At 32.7% G+C, this 22,039-nt stretch overlaps 1 protein-coding gene across 2 annotated transcripts in view; it reads left to right on the top strand.

The window, feature by feature from the left end:
- Positions 1 to 22,039, top strand: part of LOC127733951 (uncharacterized) — a 50,047-nt gene extending 28,008 nt beyond the window's left edge. The window contains exons 10-16 of one of the 2 annotated variants that reach the window (XM_052243434.1): positions 1,906 to 2,026; positions 5,237 to 5,389; positions 6,832 to 7,009; positions 15,618 to 15,725; positions 18,854 to 19,414; positions 21,617 to 21,646; positions 21,677 to 22,039. In XM_052243434.1, coding sequence (XP_052099394.1) covers positions 1,906 to 2,026; positions 5,237 to 5,389; positions 6,832 to 7,009; positions 15,618 to 15,725; positions 18,854 to 19,414; positions 21,617 to 21,646; positions 21,677 to 21,724 — 1,199 coding nt within the window. In that variant the 3' untranslated portion in view covers positions 21,725 to 22,039. Of the gene's footprint in view, positions 1 to 1,905; positions 2,027 to 5,236; positions 5,390 to 6,831; positions 7,010 to 15,617; positions 15,726 to 18,853; positions 19,415 to 21,616 lie in introns of both variants that reach the window. The other variant, XM_052243433.1, reaches the window with a different exon arrangement.

Raw genomic sequence — 22,039 nt, forward strand, 5'->3', positions numbered from 1 at the left:
TGCAGAGATTGTGATCTAAGATTTAGCAGTAGATCTTTAGAATTTTTGAAAATCCACATATGATTGACACCACTGGTTGAATATATCTCATCACAATGTTTTGAAGGCCATCTTTTACTGTAAAAGAAAAGTAGTCAACACTTAGAAAGATGTTTTGTCGAACATCTTGATGATCCAGCTATGTATCGTTCTTTATACGGAGTTTTGTGAAGTTTTGGTATCGTTCAATAATGACGGTAGATTTCCTATGTTTTCTTTGATGTTAATACCAAATGAAAGCAGGACAGATTTGTGATTTTGTAAAATTTCATCCTTTGTAAATGATGTTAAAGAATATGTAGGATTACCAGTTGTGCTGTTTATTCCAAGCTCTTTTGTGAGACATTGCAAATAATGGTTTTTACATACAAAGACAATATTATTGGAGGCTTTATCTGCTGGAACAACGACATATTTGTCATGCAAAGATGATAAAGCATCCACAATCTCCTTAGACTTAGACCACTTTCTAACTACGACATTAGAAACCCTTGTGATCATAGTAAATCGTAGTTTCTGAATGCGCCTCTGAATGCATGGTCGAATAGCTTTGATCCATTTAGACAAAGTGTCCAGTTCTGGTTCGTTTGGTTCGCGATTTACTCATTTTCTAGCATAGTCCTCAACTGCATCCATCAGTAACTTGAAGTTCTTTTTCCAGTTGATGGACTGGGGAATTCTATATTTTTGGTCCCTTGGCTAACAACTCATTCAGTTGTTCAATACTAAGAAATACCAGAAACAGAAAAAAATGGACAAAATCAATCGTTTTGGCTAGTATTTTTTTTTTAATAATTTTGTCCATATATTCCGATGTTCATATAAAAGAGCGATTACAGGAGTGTACAGGGTGACTAAATTGAACGATGTTTTTTACTATGATTTTAACTGAACGGGGAGGCTTTGTACGCGACACAGAAAACAAAAGAACGAAAAGGAAGATATTGAATTTACAAAAAGACTAACTAACTACTGTATCTAAAAACCCACTTTTACATCTAATTAATCAGATTACAATTAACATCGATACCATAAACGGAAAGAGGTGAACACAATCATTTTGTTTGCTTTTAACAGTACATAATAAATGCATTTACCATGAAATATTACAGAAAAACCAACAGTTAAGATAGTTTGCTTGGTTGACCAATAAAAACAGTGACTACGATGAAGCATATATCTTGACCGACACACGTGACAATATGACTGACAGAAATTTTTTCATTAACAACGTTATTATCTGTATAGGCAACATAATCAGGTGAAACAATCTTATTTGTGTTTAGACTTTGGATGTAGTCAGGTGAAATCAAAAGAAATCTAGAATTTAAAATTGATACTATAAGTCAGAAGAGCATTAGTTAAGGAACAAAATAAGTTAGAAATATTGATAGGTTATGGAACTCCTTTTCGTGATATTTGAATTTTTTATGAAATGGCGGGAAAAGACTTACTCGGACTTTTGCCTAATATTTAGCATTGGCATTATTTGGGTCGCAAATCGTAAAAAAAGAAATCTAGAATCTGTTTAAATTTTGGTAATGACCTTCTGTGAGCTTTTGAAGTGTTCTATAAAAAGAAAAGTGGGTGACATGGGGCAAAAAATTGACCCTTTATCGTAGGAAAAACCCAAGGAGTCCGAAAATCTGACAAAAATTCATTAACCTGACATGTCTACATCCTTACATAAAGTTATGATAGTAGCTTACTGTAGATAGTAAATATAGATTATTATTCTTAAACCATAATTAGTGGTTGCAACATCCTACCTTGCTAGTAGTATATATGTTCATAAGAACAAAATTAACAATAAGCTGAAATAAAATTATTGGCTATAGACTAATTGTACTAAGTGTTGATATTTAGGATATACTTTTACTGGTCGTGATGGTGTCATGTGTAAACAACCTTACTACGCCGTCTCCATCATTGAGTCACCAGGTTTAGGATTTGTTCCAAGGGTTGGTGCACACGAATTAGCTCACAAGTAAGTCAAACATAGTTAATTCCTCGCTTAAACACAACTAACCATCGCTTTAAAGGCAAGTACAGAGGATTATTACACTTTTCATATCTAAAAAATATAGTGTTTTATTTTTTACAAATACTGAACTTGCGCATTGATGAGAATGGACTTACCAAACTGCTTAACAATTTAAATACCATTTTTGACTCTATGTCAGATTACTGTATAAAATGATGCAAACAAGAAAAAAATCTTATAAATATGCTTTAACTTCGGAAAAATAGTAGTAAACTACAGATAAGCAAACCCAAGAACATCAAAACACACAATACAAATTATACAGTACCTATACAATGTATATTACAAACATGAATCCCGCAAAAAGACAGAGATGCCTGGGAAGGTACATAGTGTCAGAATTCTGAGTCTTACTCATAACGTTGTCCATTACAATTGAATCCCGATTATTCAACAATGGTATGTGGATGTAATACGGAAGACGTAATAATTCGTAATAGTCAGTCATTAAAGCCGCGCCGGTAAAACTTTTGGCGATGTAAGTACAACTTTATGATCAAGACTCTTTGAAAATTTTTAAGTTTTAAGTAGAAATGAAAATATTTAGCAGACCTAGCAGTATCTATGGTTTACTTTATCTCAAATTCAATTTAAAAGAACATTAACTTATCAAACGTGTGTAAGGGTTGTAATTGGTTGCAATAGACTTTGTGGTTGTCTTTTTGGATGATGTCTGTTATGTCGTTCATTGTTTTGTCGTAAGCTTTCTAGTAAAAACTGTTTCACATTTTGTCATGTCGCGGCCTTTTATAGCTTACTATAAGGTATGAGTAATACTCATTGTTGGGGGCCGTTTGGTGACCCATAATTCATTAAATCCACGTCAACTGTTCAGATTTTTTCTCATGCATAACAGTTAAAACGTTAATCTGAGGACACTGACAAAAGTTGAATATGAGTCTCTTTAGAGATTATTAACATATGTTTAAAGATTTCTTCTCCTCTTAGTGGAATACAGTATTACTACTGTTACTCGCTTCCTTTGGATCACTGGTTCTCATCTGATAGTATACAAATATGAGATTTTAAATGATTGCATATAGGACTATTTTCAACCGAAGGCAAAAGACAAAGAATGTAAACATTTATGATTACTGGAGGTCTTAATAAAAATAATAAAAGGCCAAATAAAGTACGAAGTTGAAATTGAAGAGCACTGAGAACCAAAAAATTTATAAGGTTATTATCATATACAGCTACGATAATCTCTTCCTGTGGTAGAAAATGATTAGTATATGGGACAATTTTTTCAAAGTTTTGTAAACAGTAAATCTATTAATATTACCATATCAATGGTAATTCGTGTCAACATATACCGTATAGTGAACTATACTGTTTACATAGTGCCTGTTAAGCACATATTCTATCATCTTTAAAAGAGCATTAGATGTCAAATTCATGTCCACCAATTTGACCCAAATTCTAATATTTGATTTATAACATACTTATTATTGTTATACACATATGTACTTTCACGGTACTACGTCGATACCTATATTTTGGCACTGCACAAGGTCATGTTTTTCTCTAATTGTTAATGACGTCTTTACACTAAATCCATTGGATGTTGGATGTGTGCTGATTGATATTTTAGTCTTAGATACATGATTTTTTTACTAGCTGTCAGTAACTGCGAGTACTCTCAGATCTGTACCTAGTGTCCTTTTTGTTGTTAGGGGCGAGGGATGGATAAATACCCTGCCACGTCCGGTATCGATCTGATGAGTTAAGCCTTTTTCAACTGATTTTTATAGTTTGTTCTTATGTTGTGCTGTTACACCACTGTCCCAGGTTAGGGGAGGGTTGAGCGCTCACAAACATGTTTAAACCCTCCACATTCTTTATGTGCCTGTCCCAAGCCAGAAGCCTGTAGTTCAGTAGTTGTCGTTGGTTCATGTCTGTCATATTTGTTTTTCGTAAATTGTTTTGTTATAAATTAGGCCGTTAATTTTCTCAATTGAATTGTTTCATATTTTTCATGTAGGTACCTGTTATAGCCGACTATACGGTATGGGTTTTCTCATTTTTGAAGGCCGTATGGTTGCCTATAATTGCTTACACCGTCTTCATTTGATCTTGGGTGGATAGTTGTCTCATTGGCAATCATACCACATCTCCTTATTTTTATATTAAAAGAGAGGCGAAAGATACCAAAGTGATATTCAAACTCATAAGTCGAAAACAAAGGTACATCCAAATAACAGACAGTCCGAAAGAAATAATTAACAATGCATAGACTTGCTTTAATGTATCAGCATTCGTGCGTTTTCTAGACTAGACGCCATCTAATTATCCATTAAGATGACCTCCGAAGACTGCCGACGGTCATATAACCTGATATACACAAATATGAATACAAATAGACAGACACGCACGTGCAATCGTAATATGATTATTTTTCAAGGTCTGTTTGATTCGTTTTATAGCTTTAAAAGTATATGTCGATCATCGTTTTACCTGCATAATGATGATTTGTTTGTGTGCCGAAAACATATGCTGACCACAAACACAACCCATCTCCACTAAAGGTCAAATTTAAGGTTGTGTGAATACGGATTCAAATTAGTTGACTTATTGACTTGCAATCATCCTGTACATCAGCGATAATTTTTAGCGTATTTTTTTCTATATAAGGAAATGCCTGTACCAAGTCAGGAATATGACAGTTGTTTTCCATTCGTTTGATGTGTTTGAGCTTTTGATTTTGCCATTTGATAAGGGACTTTCCGATTTGAATTTTTCTTGGAGTTCGGTATTTTTGTTATATTACGTTTGACGCAATTGAACCAAACTGACTGCTAATAGCGAATTATTATTTATATTTTCCGCTTTCATAAATGCTTGATGCAAATCAATCATTTTTCAATGTTTTGTCTAATTTGTAGCTAATGCCCCTTTAAACATTCACAATACCAGATTACAATGAATTTTCGTCTTGTCTTTATTTCATAACAGTTAACTGATTGACTTGAATTTTATGTGATGACATTGTTGCTTTAAATTTCAGTATGAGATGAGTCACTGTAAACTGCTAGACTCTGAATTTAAGTCGGAATGCCCATATTACCACTGTAAATTTAATTTCAGTATGAGTTGAACCCTAGATGTCACTGTTAACTAGGGTAATATTGAACCGCTTGACTTTGATTTCAGTATGAGATGTCCCCATGATGTCACTGCAGGTTGTACGTCAGAGGAACAGTTCGTAATGTCGCCGAACTTTAAAGCTGCAACATACACATATAGGACTAATCCATACACATTTTCTCCATGCTCCATTGAAAAAATTCGTGAGCACCTTTTGAAGTAAGTAAAATGTTGGCGTTAGTTTTTAAAAGATTAGACGTTTAAATGGCATAGAAATATCATATTGGTGTACGAAAACCGTAAAGGTCATAAAGAAATAACAAAAACAGATGTGTTACTTTTTACCTTAAATGCTTACCCTAATTAATTACCCAATTACTCAAATGAGTATGCAAAAATAAATATAAATAGTCTAAATAGATATGTTATATCAAACAATGGATCAATTTGTTTTTCTGATACTGACCCGTTTGACAACTTTGGCATTTTTAAGGTATGGGCATAATGCACTATTCAAAAGTATAAAAATATATCGTTTCATTGCAGAATGTACATACAAACGAGATTTCTGTTTTAAAAAATGGATGATGTTAACAGTCAGTTCTCGTAGAAAAGAACAATCATCCTTTTTCATATGTTTCAAAACTGTTCTTGTCAGTACAAATTTCCATTTTTTATGAAAATGTATTAATCACGTAGGAATTGTTCAATTTTATGTCCAATCCTTGAAATCGAGGACATAACGATAAAGACTTTAAATCTCCCCCAACGAAATCGTACACTAAAGCATAGGTCTCATAAAAAGCAAGAATACTACTTAGATTTTGCATGAAAGCCGATCATCCTGCTTCGCATGCGACAACCGTCGTAATTATTCTGTAAACTAAGGAGTCAGAATAGAAAGGGTGAATTGGTAGGAAGGAGCTTACAGAACAAAGATAATAGCAGACCTTTATACACTCAATTCATCATTATCGACCAACAGCAGTGTGTGCTTTCTCACTGTGAATAATGCAAGCGGTCGAGAAACTCGATGTATCTACATGCTGAGTAAAAAGGGTTAAGTTTTTACTACTTAACATTACAATAAATAAATTATAGAAACAAAAACAATAAACCTTACGGTATCTCTTTTACTGGACAAAAACTCGATTGTAAAATTGATTTCTAGTGGAAGGTTTAGCTAGCTATAAAACCAGGTTTTACCCATCATTTTCCGAAATGTTCTAAGTCAGGTATATGACAGTTGTTTTCCACCAGTTCCATTGGTTGATAAAGTTTGATTTTGTCAGTTTTTATGGACTGCCCCTTTTTGAACTTATCTTGGAGTTCGGTGTTTTTGTTTTACTTTTTTTCGGGAAATACTTATTTAAAGTATTTTAAATTTAATATTATTAAGTTTTGTGCTGAAACGTCCTTTGGTGTTCTATTATGTACCCATGATAATAAAAATACTATCCCCATCTTGATTGACAAATACAATATGTGTTTGTCTGTATTTAGTTCTTATGTCCTGATGTAAAACAGAGCATACCTGTGCAATAATCGTTTGGCTACCAAATCAGTTACTATAGACAAAAATGGATATAAATTCTCAATTATTGATAACGTATTTTACTATTGGCTATCAATATATATATTTCTCTTCACTTTTCATTTAGCCTGAGTGGTTTAATGTCCAACGAGGCCACGAATGAACCTAAATATGAATGTTTAAAACATCATTCAGTGAATGGTGATTATAGTTTTGTTGACCAATCTATATTACCCGGACAACGATATCAAGGGAACGATCAGTGTAGATACTTGATGAGTGACCCTTATTCTGTTCTATGTGTGGTGAGTATTATGTATCATTATTGGGGAAACCAAAGTATATCTTCGAATTCAATATAATTCTAAATGCTTCTATAAGTTACATTACAAAACAATCAAATTCACAATTTTATCTTAGTCCGAAAATGTCATTTGATCAGTACAGTATAATATTTGGGTCAGATGTAGTGAACTATCAGGCTCAGTGGCAGTAAAGTATTTGGAGCCATACGTAGTAAAATATAACGGTAGAATGTATTCGAATTCAAGGGTCAAAGGAAGTAATATAGTTGGTCAGAGGTAGTAAAAGATTTGGGTCAGAGGTTGTAGAATATTTTAGATCAGCGGTAGAAAAATATTCTGATCGGTGGAAGTAAAATATTGGGATCTGAGGTATCAAAATATTTTAGGTCACCAGTTAAATATTAGAATCGGTGGTAAAATGTTAGGATCAGAAGAAGAAAAATATAGTAGGTTAGACGTAGAAAAATGTAAGGGTCAGAGGAAGTAAAATGTTAGGGTCAAAGGAAGTAGAATATTTGGGATCAGTGTTAGATATTTTCCGATCTCTGGCGCTGAGGTATCAAAATATTTTAGGTCAGTGGTAAAATATTAATTAGAATCAGAGGTAAAAAAATATTAGGGTTAGAGCTAGTAAAATATTTGTTTTTTTAACAACATAATTTTATTCATCAAATATTGCTTGTTACATAAACCATCAAGATTCCAAGCTTCTCTTGACGTACCCTGTTACAATCCACTGACTACCCAGGGAATAACCAGCTGATTAGATTAATTGACATACATTTTGTATACAAAACACTATAATAACAATATTAGAAAATTATTCATTGATTATGTTCCTTTTAATTGTTAGTAACATTGGACTTATTGCCTTATGTCCATTAATATTGGTATCTACTCTCTTGGTGTATTCATTGACAAAAATTCTGTAGACGTCTATGTTTTTGTTTTCTGCTCAGATACATAGTATGACTTGTATATTGAAAAACTTATTATTGTAATCAAAAAAATTATTGAGTAATACTTATTGTCTGTGATTTTGTATCCAAATATCAGGTGTTGTAGATTTATTAAAAAATCTAAATTACTCCTTTTTAAGAGGTCGTATATGTGTTGCCAAAATCTTGTCAAATAAGAACAATCGAAATAATAATGAGAATAGTCTTCTTCTATGTTACAAAAATTACACATATTATTATTCGATATTTTCCATTGTAATAAAAGCTTTTTTGTTGGTACAATAAACTGTAGTAATTTCCATCTGTATATTTTTAATTTATTTTCAGTTAAATATTTGAAAATAAAGTTATATAATGAATTCATATTTGGAGCTTCTTGCATTGGTAGAATTTTAAGCCACCTACTTATCCCTACTGACGGTTCTTTTTTATTATTCACTAGCGAATCATATAATATTTTATTTGAAAAACATGTAGTCTCAAAATAACGACCTTTCCATGTGATTTTATTTCTCTGGACATTTACTGTACTTTGAACAGAATTTTCTTGTTCAACTATGTCAATCCAATTTTGGGGAAAAGATTGTTTCAATTTATGAAATTCAGCAATCCAGTCTACCTTACATTTTAATTTGTTTAAAATATTTTTTTCTGATAATGACATAGTGGCATCTAGAATGTCAGTTAAATATATTATATCACTCTTAATCCAGTTTTCAAAGAAAATTGGTTTATTATGAAATGTAATAAATTTATTCCCCATATTGTTTGCTTTCTTATATCAACATATGTAACTGGTTGATTTGTTTGCCCACCCGTCAAAATCCAGGACTTTATTACTTCTCTATAAAATTCTGGCACACATTTAAAATATTCTAAATGTTTTATATCATTTAAATTCATATTAAATATAGATAACATATTATTAGACCTCTTTAGATATTTAAAAGGTATAAGCTTCCAGTTGGCAAATTTACCATTAACAAGTCTATATACCCATGATGCCTTTAGAGACATAAAATAACTTTTAAAATCGACCATTTGTAAGCCTCCTTTTTCATATGGACCTGTTATCAGGTTTCTTTTTACTTTGTCTGGCTTCCCATCCCAAATATATTTAAAGCTTCGTGTTTCTAGTTCTTTAAGATAATTTTCGGGAGTTAAGCAAACACTTCCCAAGAATGTAAATAAAGGCAAGATTAATGCTTTAATAATCAGTATTTTCCCTAAAATTGAAAGATTCCTTTTTTCCCATGTCTTGAACATTTTTATCATTTTTTCTATTTTACAATCCCAATTTAATTTTTTGCATTCCTATTTATCATGTCCAAAAAACATCCCTAATGCTTCAATAGGTTTATCTCCCCAATTAATCCCCGCAATTTTATCTTTACATGATTTCAATTTCCCGATCCATAATCCTTCTGTTTTATTTCTATTTACCAATAAACCTGAAAACGAGCCAAAAATTTCTATTATATTCATTGCAGATATTACATCGTTTTTATCTTTACAAAATAATGTTGTGTCATCTGCTAATTGTGAAATCTTAATGCTGTGACTTTTCCCATCTAACTTAATAGTGATTCCTTTTACTTCGTTGCTATTTCACAACTTTAGAGCCATAATTTCAACAGCCAAAACAAACAATAACGCTAATAAAGTACAGCCTTGTCGGATTCCCCGTGAATTTTTGAAATTTTCTGATACCCACCCATTATTCATGACACATGTTTGAACGTCAGTATACATAGTTTTAACCCACTGAATAAATGATTCATTAAACCCAAAATGTTTCAAAGTTCCAAGCATAAAATCCCATTCTAACGAATCAAATGCTTTCGTAAAATCCACAAAAACAATTGCTCCCTCAATTTTGTATGTTTCTGAGTAGTCTATAACATCTTGGATTTGTCTCAGATTAAACCCAATAAATCTATTTTTAACATGACCGGTTTGATCCTCATTTATAATTTTTGGAAGTACCTTTTTTAAGCGTTGAGCAAGAACATATGACAAAATTTTAAAATTTATATTAAGAAGGGATATTGGGCGATAGTTTTCCAAAAGTAAAGGATCCCCCTTTTTGAATATCAAAGTTAATATACTAGTACGTTGTGAATATGAAAGACCGTTTCTATCGTATCCTGTATTTAAGACATTTACCAGTAGTGATTTAAGTTTATTCCCAAAAAATCTATAAAATTCTACCGTAAGAATTAGAATCAGAGGTAAAAAAAAATTAGGGTTAGAGCTAGTAAAATATTAGGGTCAGAGGTAGTAAAAGATTAGGGTCTTAGGCAGTGAAATATTAGGGCCAGAGGTAGTAAAATGTTAGGGTTAGAGGAAGTAGAATATTTGGGATCAGTTTTAAGTATCTTCCGGTGTCTGTTAGGAAAAAAATTTGGAATCAGAGGTAGTAAATTATTGGGGTCTGAGGTACCAAATATCTAAGGTTGGTTGTAAAATATTAGCGTCGGTGCTAAAATAATAGGATTAGAAGAAGTATAATATAATAGGTTAGAGGTAAATAAATCCTAGGATCAAAGGTAGAAAAATCTTAAGATCAGAGACAGTAAAATGTAAGGGTCAGAGGAAGTAAAATATTTGGGATCAGTGTTACATATATTCCAGTCTCTGGTAGGAAAATGTTTCGACTCAGGTGCTTATTTTAATTAAATAAAGTATTAATACAGAGGGAACTTGGATATTGCATTTTGCTTACATATCAAATTACCGTCCCCAGGAAGTTCCCTTTAACCAATCAAGATTGGAAATCATAATTTCTGCAACCCTGTTCTATTACTAATTGGTATGATTGGTATCTAGGATGCTAGCCAATCATTATTTTTGATTAATCATAACTATCAACTCAGATTGTTAATTGCGGTCTTTGTTTTATCACTTTTGAATTTGCACAAAGCGTGTGCAGGCTGTTTATTATATTCCAGTTGCAATTCATTTTTTTTTTATCACTGGGATTGATTTATACTGTATAGTGCTTAAGAAATAATTCATTGGGGCTTGAATTTATCGTGATTTTACCACGGGTTGGCCCTTTATGCTAAATATTTTACCACGAGGGACAGCGAGGGGTAAAATATCAGCATAAAGGGCCAACTCGTGGTAAAATCAATATAAATTCAAGCCCCAATGAATTATTTCTATTCTAATAGGACAAAGACAGCAGTTCTTTTGGATCGAAGCGCTCAATGTGAAGGGAAATGTTTGCTGTTCCCGTAATTGAACATACTATTAATATCGATGTAAACGACGAAGAAAATTGAATAAGTGACATTTTTAACCGATATACAATAGCATTCTTAGACAGATTTGGATGAATTTAATTAACTATCTTACTTTCATTTAAGAAGATATGGACATTATACAAATTCTTACCATCGTCTGTTTATGTTTTCATGTTTTGACGACTTTCAGTTTCCCATTCGTGCAATTTCCCGTAAAATCTTTACATTCTTACGTCATCGTTCTATGACGTCATTTACACCATCAGGTAAATCATTCATAAAAAGCATACGACGTGGGAGTAGGATCGAAACAGCGCTGTCTTGCCTCTCACCAGAAGATTTGACAAAATTAAATATCCCTATCGGACAACAACGTTTATTATATCTACATTCCGAGCGGATAGCGGGAGCGAATCCAACAAGTCGGCGGAGGAACAACTTCGGCTTCTTCATCTGCGCCTTCACGCTACGCATGCGCAACAGAGACGTCAGATTGCGGGGCAGTTCAAACCGGAAGTGGAGATTTGTATGTACAAGCGATAACGAAACAATTTCAGCAGCAACAATCGTTACAATTTGGTGATAGCCTGAACAACAAAAAGACAAACCAAGGACTTTCAACTGTGCATCCAGAAGGTACTCAAGAATTTGACTGTGTTTCAAACATTATTTCCTGGAAAGACCCACAAATATTTCTAAAATCTTCCTTTAATGATGTGACTATACATTTTTATGATATAACTGATTTTTGTCGAGCCTGCGACTTTTGTCGCAAAAGCGAGACATAGCGATTCTACATTCCGTCGTCGGCGTCGTCGTCGTCGTCGTCGGCGGTGTCCACAAATATTCACTCTGTGGTTAAAGTTTTTGAAATTTTAATAACTTTCTTAAACTATCCTGGATTTCTACCAAACTTGGACAGAAGCTTGTTTATGATCATAAGATAGTACCAAGAAGTAAATTTTGTAAAAAAAAAATCCTGTTTTTCCGTATTTTACTTATAAATGGACTTAGTTTTTCTGCCAGTTAACATTACATTCACTCTGTGGTTATAGTTTTTAAAATTTTAATAACTTTCTTAAACTATCCTGGATTTGTACCAAACTTGGACAGAAGCTTGTTTATAATCATAAGATAGTATCCAGAAGTAAATTTTGTAAAAAAAAAAATCCTGTTTTTCCGTATTTTACTTATAAATGGACTTAGTTTTTCTGCCAGTAAACATTACATTCACTCTGTGGTTAAAGTTTTTCAAATTTTAATAACTTTCTTAAACTATCCTGGATTTGTACCAAACTTGGACAGAACCTTGTTTATGATCATAAGATAGTATCCAGAAATAAATTTTGTAAAAAAAAAATCCTGTTTTTCCGTATTTTACTTATAAATAGACTTAGTTTTTCTGCCAGTTAACATAACATTCACTCTGTAGTTAAAGTTTTTAAAATTTTAATAACTTTCTTAAACTATCATGGATTTGTACCAAACTTGGACAGAAGCTTGTTTATGATCATAAGATAGTATCCAGAAGTAAATTTTGTAAAAAAAATCCTGATTATCCGTATTTTACTTATAAATGGACTTAGATTTTCTGCCAGTTAACATTTCATTCACTCTGTGGTTAAAGTTTTTAAAATTTTAATAACTTTCTTAAACTATCCTGGATTTGTACCAAACTTGGACAGAAGCATGTTTATGATCATAAGATAGTATCCAGAAGTAAATTTTGTAAAAAAAATCCTGATTATCCGTATTTTACTTATAAATGGACTTAGTTTTTCTGCCAGTTAACATTTCATTCACTCTGTGGTTAAAGTTTTTAAAATTTTAATAACTTTCTTAAACTATCCTGGATTTGTACCAAACTTGGACAGAAGCTTGTTTATGATCAAAAGCTAGTATCTAGAAGGAAATTTTGTAAAAATTATTTCCTGTTTTTCCGTATATTACTTATAAATGGACTTAGTTTCATAAACCAGTTCATTAACTGTATCTATTATGTGCATTCCCCTATCACACTGAAAACATAGACAACAGCAAAAGTAGTCGAGACACTGGGTTCCGCGGAACCCTTACGAATTTTGTTAATGTACATATGTCAGGTACTAGTTTTTCAGAAGAAAAACTTATTTCAGATGCTTCTGGGGATTTTCAAATCTTGTCAAGTTAAGCCTAAACTCGAGTCCCTGAGTTTGTGTTAACGGTCCAGTGCCAACTTGTCAATTATGTACAAGCTTTTGTCCTCTGGCGATTTGTCATAGACTCAGTTGCTTGATTACTTTTTTTATACTGCAAGAATTTACAATCTTGTTGCTACTTGTTATATGGTTTCTGTCTTCTTTTTTGACAGAAAATATAGGCAGCTTCAGAAACAACACAAGTTTCGTTGGGGTACAAAATCCACATTTGCATTCAATTTATTTACGCCCAAAGGGTTTTGTAAAGCCTCAGACAGGAGGTCCTTAATATCAGACTGTTGGCTCTTGACCTGATGGTTAAACATGAAATTACGTATGCTTCCAAAACATCTGGTGGGCGGGAGATATGCAAAAGGTTTAACAGCAGGAAGGGATGTTTTATGTCAAATTGTAGGTTTGAGCATGTTTGTGCTTTACCAGGCTGTGCTAATATGCATCCTGCTCATTCCTATTCTAACTCTATACATGGCAATCCAAAAAACCGGGATTAATTGTAAGGCCCACACGCGACCTCGTCCTGTCTGCCTCTTCTAGTGAATTACAAAATGATTTTGATAAAAAATTTCTTCTTCAGGGAATCGAGTTTGGCTTTGATATTATTGATGCTACTGATATCCCTTTAAATATTCAAGCAAAAAATCACTCTTCTGCTAGCCCCTCTGACCCTCTTTATAGCAAAGCACATAAAAAAAGTTTTGATTGAAATTGAGAATGGTACCTATATTTTTGCAGGTGAAACACCTAAAATTATTAGTCACATTGGTGTTATCCCTAACCGTGGAGGGGGGGGGGGGGGAGGGGTTTACCGATCATACATGATTGTAGTAGACCTGAGGGTTCTGCTGTCGATGATTTTGTAGGTGACCCCTCTAAACGAATTTTTCAAACTTTAGATGATGCAACAAAAGTTGTCACGGCTAACTGCTATATGGCATAGGTGAATTTAAAGTCAGCATAAAGGTCCGTTCAAATGAGTAAGGTTAGCCAGTAGGTGACAGGTTTTAGATGGACTTTCCCTGAATGTAGAGAATTTACCTTATTTGATCGCAAACTCCCTTTTTGTTCAAAACTGGCACTAGGTAATTTCTATAGTTTGTCCCAGGCTGTTAGAAGGATGATGTCACGTAAGGGCTTTACCATTGAAGCTTACTTTGATGGGTTTTTTTTCATATGGATTAAAATATAAGGTAAGGGGTAGTAAAATGTTAGGGTCAGCGGTGGTAAAGTATTTGGGAGGTAATAAAATATAAGGGTCAGTGGTAGCTAAACATCATAGTGAGTGGTAATTTAATATTTAGGTCAGAGGTACTTAAACATTAGGATCAGAGATAGCAAAATAGTTTGGTCAGTGGTAGTAAAATACATTGAAACAAAGCTAGTAAATTTGTATGGTCAGAAGTAGGGAAATATTGGGGACACAGGTTGTACAATATTAAGGGCCGGGGGTGAAATAATAGGTTCAGTCAGAGACAGTAAAGTATAAGGATATGTTGAAATAAAAGAAGTAATGAAATCTAAGGGTCAGAGATAGCGAAATAAAATGGTCAGTGGTAGTAAAATTTTAGGGTAAGAGGTAAAATAATTAGGATCAGTTGTATTAAAATATAATGGTCAGATTTAGTAACTTATTCGAGATAAGAGATAGTAAAATATTAGGATCAGATGTAGTTAAATATTAGGGTCAAAGTAATGAAATATTAGAGTCAGGGGAAGTAAAATATTAGGTCAGTGGTAGTTAGATATTAGGGTCAAAGGTAGTTAAATATTAGGGCTAGAGGTAGTAAACTATTAGGGTAGGAAGTAGTAAAATATTTGGGGTAAGAGAAAGAAAAATATTAGGGTCAGTTGTAGTAAAGTATTAGGGTCAGAGATGGTAAATTATTAGGGTCAGAGGTTGTAAAATATAAGGGTCAATGGTATTAAAATATTAGAGTCAGAGGTTGTAAAATATAAGGGTCAGAGGTCATAAAATATTATAGTGAGATGAAGTAAAATATTTGAGGTCAGTAGAAGTAAAATGATTGGATCAGTGGAAGTATATATTTATAGGTCAGACGTAGTAAGGTCATTTAGTATAATGCATGTCTATTCTAATTTTGGTATTAAGATCATAAAAATATTTTGACCCAGCTTCTAGCATTATTTGATATACATATATTAGTATGTAAAAATGTTCATGGACATCTGCGTTATATTATTACAGAAACCTAGACCTTCGTACTGTTGGGATTATTTATACTGTTTAAATTCAAAAGATGGTTATTGTTATGGTGTGTATGCATATAATGGAAGCCCATGTAATGAAACTGCTGTAAGTATGAAAGAAATTTATATATTACCAATTTTCAATTTTCGCCATAATTGCATGAAAACCAAAGATACCATATGTTGACGAAATATAATTCACAATAACATCAACTGAAAACATAAAAACATTTGACGAAATTCTAGCAATGTAATGGGACGTTTAGATAATAACATTTGATAGGAAAATGGTATTATCAAAGAAAATAATATCTTTAAAAGCGCTGGTTTATTTTGACTTAGCATGTTACTGTAAAATCGTTATATAACATGCTCCTGGCTTGGGAAGGATCATTAACATCATCGTGGATTTACTATTTTTTAGTACTTAACCCTCTCCTATAGTTTATAACAACAATATGTAAAAAGATACCAAGGGTCAATGCAAATAATATTTCGAAGATGGAGAGAAAGCACCGCTGCAAAAGGGAAAAGACAAACAACAATGAATAAAAGTAGCTGTTGGGTATGCCTCAAGGAGACAAGTAACCTCGTAACTGTTGCCATTTCCAAGGATTTTAATTGTTTGATTGTTGGTTGCTTAACGTCCAGTGGCAAATATTTCATACATATTCAGGACGAGAACAAATTAACAATTAATACAATAGGTGGGTCCTGTTATAGAGGCCATCCGGTATGAAGGTCGGGAAAAATTACACTGCCACTGGAAAATGAGGGAATATTGGATAGGGACAGAAATTTAATCTTGCAACAGGCCCCTACGGACAACTCGAAGAGTTGTTGCAAGGCTTTTTAACGTGCAAAGAGCGTGGCACTCTCTTTTAACGAGGCATCGGATTTAACGTCCAAATTCTGACCGGACGTGGCTGCGTACTTGTACATCCCGCAAAGCCAACCGGACGTCCCACTTTTGCGAGGGTTTTACTGTCGGTCGGAGGAAGACCAATGGTGACAATATTTCTATTCCTCAGTCACCCTTAATCCAAGGAAATGTGGTCCAGAATAAAAGGAATATTGAGAAACTTTGGCGCAATTGTCGGTTTTCAAATACAGTTTAACTGTGTGGTGACTTAATTGTCAGGCAATTTCAGGGGTAAGAAGACCTTAAAAGATTAAGAGTGTACCTATATTAAAATATAGATGAACTTGGTTTTCAAGTATAGTTTTACTTAATTGTAGGACAATTTTAGGGATGGGAAGAACTTCAAACCCCTTGACGATAGACTTTATTTGTGAATCTTCAAACTGTATAACTTTAAAAAAAACTTCATTTTTTGTGAATGTTACCTAGGGTAATTAGTCTTCAACCTCTGGAAATTTTAAGTCTGTCATTCCACTAAATATCTTAATCGATTTTTCATTGTTGTTTTAACTTCCGGAAATTCCCCCTGATAACCAATCAGTTTTAAGTTGACAAACGGCCTAAAAGTACATTAAATGATGTTTTATAGATTGTAGATACATTTGTCTTTTAAAATACAACTGTCATGTAAGAATCGTAATGATGCCATGTGGATAAATTTATCGGTTTTCAAGAGCTTAATTGACAGCGCGTCATTCCTACAATAGCTTCAATTTTATCGATTGAAAAATTAGGTGGCGTGATAGGAAGATAATTTTAACGAAGTAAAATCCTGACTGTATGAATATGGCAAAAATACATCTAGTACCTGACTTCATCTCGTCATAAATGTAAACTGTACACTCATATAAGTATCAAAAATACATAAACATGCAAACCTAAGCATTTACATGAACTCAGATATGAAAAAAGAAACAGCGTACTACAATAGCAAAACAGTTAAAAATAAGCATTGGTTAGCATAATAAAAAAAGTAAAAAACATGTAAATTGTTCTTTCCTCAAATCAGGTGCAAAGATCCTCACAATAATTATGTAATGATATTCATTCAGCTATTTGCCTGCTGTTATCGCCAAGGATAACATCGTAACTAGATAACAAAACTGAAAATCATAACTAAAGTGCTTTATGACAAAAACAAAATTTTTATATAAACGTTAACAAGTTAAAATTTATAGAATTTCAAATGGTATTCAGTATTTTAATTCTCTATTTATGCTGTTAATTACTCTGGAATATTTAATTGGCGAATTGCACTATCTTGTTTTACTGTTTATAATTCTGCTGTTTTAAACACATCTGTTTAGTTTTAATGATTTCATTCTATTTTCATATATTTTAAGTCGGGTTTAAAGTTTTCACACAGTATCACAATCCTTCACTCATTTTGTCATTCCGTTATCTCAAACTTACTGAAATGTTATAGACTTGACAATTGAAATATATAGAGAACTGACCTTTCTCATAAATATGTAACGGTGCCTCCACTTACCTAGTAGATATGTAACACCTTCATTAGCTGCGTTAGTGGAATACTCCTTTACCTGGTGGAGTGGTGGCTTACTGTGCCAGTGGTCCTTGATATAATTTATTTTGGAAGGCGAACCAAGCTCTCAGGTTATAAATATAACAATCTAATTCAAGATTTCTCCGGACATCTAAATATCATTAGTATTATAAAATAATGGTGGGCATATCTAGTTAGATATTATTTTAAGATTGTCCAGACAACAATAGATTCCTTCTAAAAGTACATCTAAACCAAAACTGACCAATCATATATAGAAGTAAGGGTGCAAAACCTTGGGTCACTAGCTTGATAAACATATAACAAATATGAATATAAAAATAAATCTACATGTGAATTGAATACCATATATCTTAATAAGTAAATATCTTGAATAAGTCAAAATAATATAGTTAATTTTATATGTAATAAAAGATATATATATAAATTCCTCTTTACCACAATATGGTACGATACTGTAAGTTGTTTTTTACCTAACGATTACAATCATTGCCGAGATTGAATTCAATATTGATATGTTAATACTATATCTTTTTAATACTTGTAAGATCTGAATAAGACAACACTTTAGCAAAAACAAAAACAAAAGTATTCACAATGCAATAAAACAACACACGACCCAAAACATAAATCTGCTTTAAACCGTGGTTGAAATCAGGACCTCTGGAAGTGTCAACCGTTATGAAAGGCCAATGCATAATGTTTTATGTCTTACAACTGATTTATATGATAATGACCATGTAGATATGTTATAAACATATTCTATAAACACTCTTATATTCAGATTTGCTATAATGGCAATTGCATGCTCAGGGAGTATATTCCAAAGTCAACAACAACCGAGGCAACACCTCCACCAGAGGTTACAACGGAGAAAGAATCAACAACAAAGCAAACTTCAACAGGTGTAACGGAATTAACAACAACTACAGAGGTATCACCTCCAACGGAGTTTACAACGGAGACGGAATCAACAACACAGAAAGTTACAACAGGTGTAACTGAATTGACAACAACAACTACAGAGGCATCCCCTCCACCGGAGGTTACAACAGAGAAAGAATCAACAACAAAGAAAGTTACAACAGGTGTTACTGAATTGACAACAAATACAGAAACAGAACCCCCATCGGAATTTACAACGGAGAAAGAATCAACAGGTGTAACTCAATTAACAACAACAACAGAAAATCCTGTCTTACCCCAATGGTCTGAATGGACTTTATGTAGTAAAAAATGTGACAGAAAGAGGAGCAGGTTCTGTGGAAGAAATGAAGAATGCAAAAAAAAAGGACGAATTAAACAACATGAAGCTTGCACGGATGATTTTTGTCAAGTAGATACGGTATTTACTTAATCTTATATTATTTAATCTATCGTCTGACCTCTAAAACTTCTTTTTTATTTCAAAGATTAATTTCATCTGTCAAACTCAACTTTCAATTTTATTTTATGAGACGAAAGTTATTTTTAGTTTTGAGATACTTAGTTTATAGTTTTCAGTAATACCTTTGATTTAAGTAATTTGAAAGTCATGTTATAAATTAAGAATAATAAATAGATAATAATAATTCTTATCTTCGTAATTTTTTGTTTTAACTTATTAATTGAATGTGTATTCTTGTAAGGGATAATTAATTTTTTTAATTGTTCAAAAACAAATAAAGTTAATGATATGTTAATATAAACTTGAATAGTTTTGTAAATATGAGTCTCCGATAAGCCAAACCAATGACTGGATATTGATTGTTTTAATGTATATTTTCATTATGTTATCGTATACGGTACTATCATTATGCGACACAATAATAAAAAGAAATTTATTTTTAAACCATGTAAAGATTTTGTTATCCCAGTTATTTGGAGAGAGAGAAAACAAAACGAATTAAACATACGAAGTTAAAATATGTTACAGATCATGCATATCTTGTAGTATAACACATGCACAAGGTGGGTTTTACGTAAAATAAAAACGTTAAAAATGCATTGTCTGACTTATATACCGTCAAAAAATATTTTTTTTGCAAAGCTTTACAGGAAATGTATCCCATTTGTTTGATATTTTGTGTATTTTTCCTTTGATTTATTTTTTGTGATAATTTTTCATATCATGCTATTCGCTTGAGATAGAATATTATCGCAAGAAACTAAGGACGCGCGTGCCCTTGTCGATGTAAAGATCAACGACGTCATAGACAAAATAGCGATAAAAATATTATCAATGATCTTATACGTTAAGGTATAACCACGTCCAACTGTTTAATTTTAAGGTGAAATAAAACTACCTTACGTTAGTAAGTTTGTCTGACAATACAATTTTTCTTTAAAAAAATTTAAAATCATAATAGAATATTATGGCTCATATCCCTCTTAACTGCGTGGCTGTTCCTCTATAGAAAAATGAGAATATTTGGTAATTTGATAATGTAAAAGGTATATAAAGATGTAAACAATCAGGAACTTGCACGAAGAGAGCATAAAATCGTATTGTACATGAAACACCAAAAAAAAAGCACAGCCATCCATAGGTCATAGTGGATTTCCAATACAGTGTAAATCAACAAGATGCTTTCAAATATAATGCCTTGAAGTCCATTTCATTGAAACTTATGCGTCCAGGTTGTTTCTTCATAACAGAGGCCTGTCGTATTGAAAGGAAAAAAAAACAGGATAGGTGTATAAAACGAAGAAATTATGAGATCAATTTTCTGACCTCTTAAATTCATGCAAACGATCTAAAAACTAATAAATGTTTTGATAATATGTTGCTTCTACTACCAATGATCACGATAACGTTTTCTGGGTACTCCACTTCACAAGCTTCAATAACGAGGTTAAGAGACTTTATGAACATTCCATTTTATGAGCAGAAAGATATTTGACATTGTAGAAAAGTATTTCCTTCAGTGTGATGTTTAAAACCGTCGGTTAAAATTGTAAAAAATCGTTGAATATGAAATGCTTTTTTTTATTTTGTCCATTTTGGTTTATAAGGTCTTCATGTTTTTAATGAGCCTTGGATTTTGAAATAGTTTGGCCTCGAGCATCGCTGAAGAGACATTTATTGTCGAAATGCCTATCTGGTGTAGAAATATTAGTACTGTTAATGTTATTACTACCACTGGGTCGATACCTCTGCTGGTGGACTGTTAGTCCCCGAGGGCATCACCAGGCAAGAAGCCATTATGTCGGTACTGACAAGAAAATACGGATTTTGTGTTTTTATTAATTTGCTGTTACAAAATTTTAAAAATTATTTAAAATTAAGGAATGTATCTCACTCATGCAAAGCTCTGATTCCTTGTCCGTTTTTAGTTTATAAGCTCTTCATTTGTATTCCCCTGTCACATGTCGAAGGGGGCATTAAGTGTTACCCTTGACCGTCCGTCTTTCCGTCTTTTCGTCTTTCTGTTCATCCGTCTTTCCGTCTTTCCATCCTTCTGTCTTTCCATCCTTCCGTCTTTCCGTCCGTCCGCCCATTTTCGTTTGAAAAGCAAGCTTGAGCGGGGGCATTCGTGTCATAAGACACATTCTTCTTTTATTCTAGACAAAGCCAAAGGCAAAGGCAAAGGCAAAGGTAAAGCCAAAGGCAAAGCCAAAGGCAAAGCCAAAGGCAAAGGCAAAGGCAAAGGCAAAGGCAAAAGAGGAAGTTTAACAAAGGAGGATCTCTGTCATATACTGCTTCAAGATTAAGAATACTATTAAATAGTGATTTATTAAAAAATGTGTTAGATTTCAGTTCAATTTTACCAAAATTATCGTTCTATAGAGACAACTGGCTAAAAGCGACATAACATTCACAGCATTTGCAAAGCGATCAAAATAGAAAAGTAACTCTACAACTTAAAAAGGTGACAAAATCAGGAATTTGTTTACGTCGGTAACCATACTGATCAATTCTTTTTTATTGTAAACAACAATCATACATTTTGAAATAAAGATCTGTTTACCTGTTATTTGAAATAAACAC

The sequence above is a fragment of the Mytilus californianus genome, unplaced genomic scaffold, assembly GCF_021869535.1.
Source record: "Mytilus californianus isolate M0D057914Y unplaced genomic scaffold, xbMytCali1.0.p SCAF_3, whole genome shotgun sequence".
Taxonomy (NCBI): domain Eukaryota; kingdom Metazoa; phylum Mollusca; class Bivalvia; order Mytilida; family Mytilidae; genus Mytilus; species Mytilus californianus.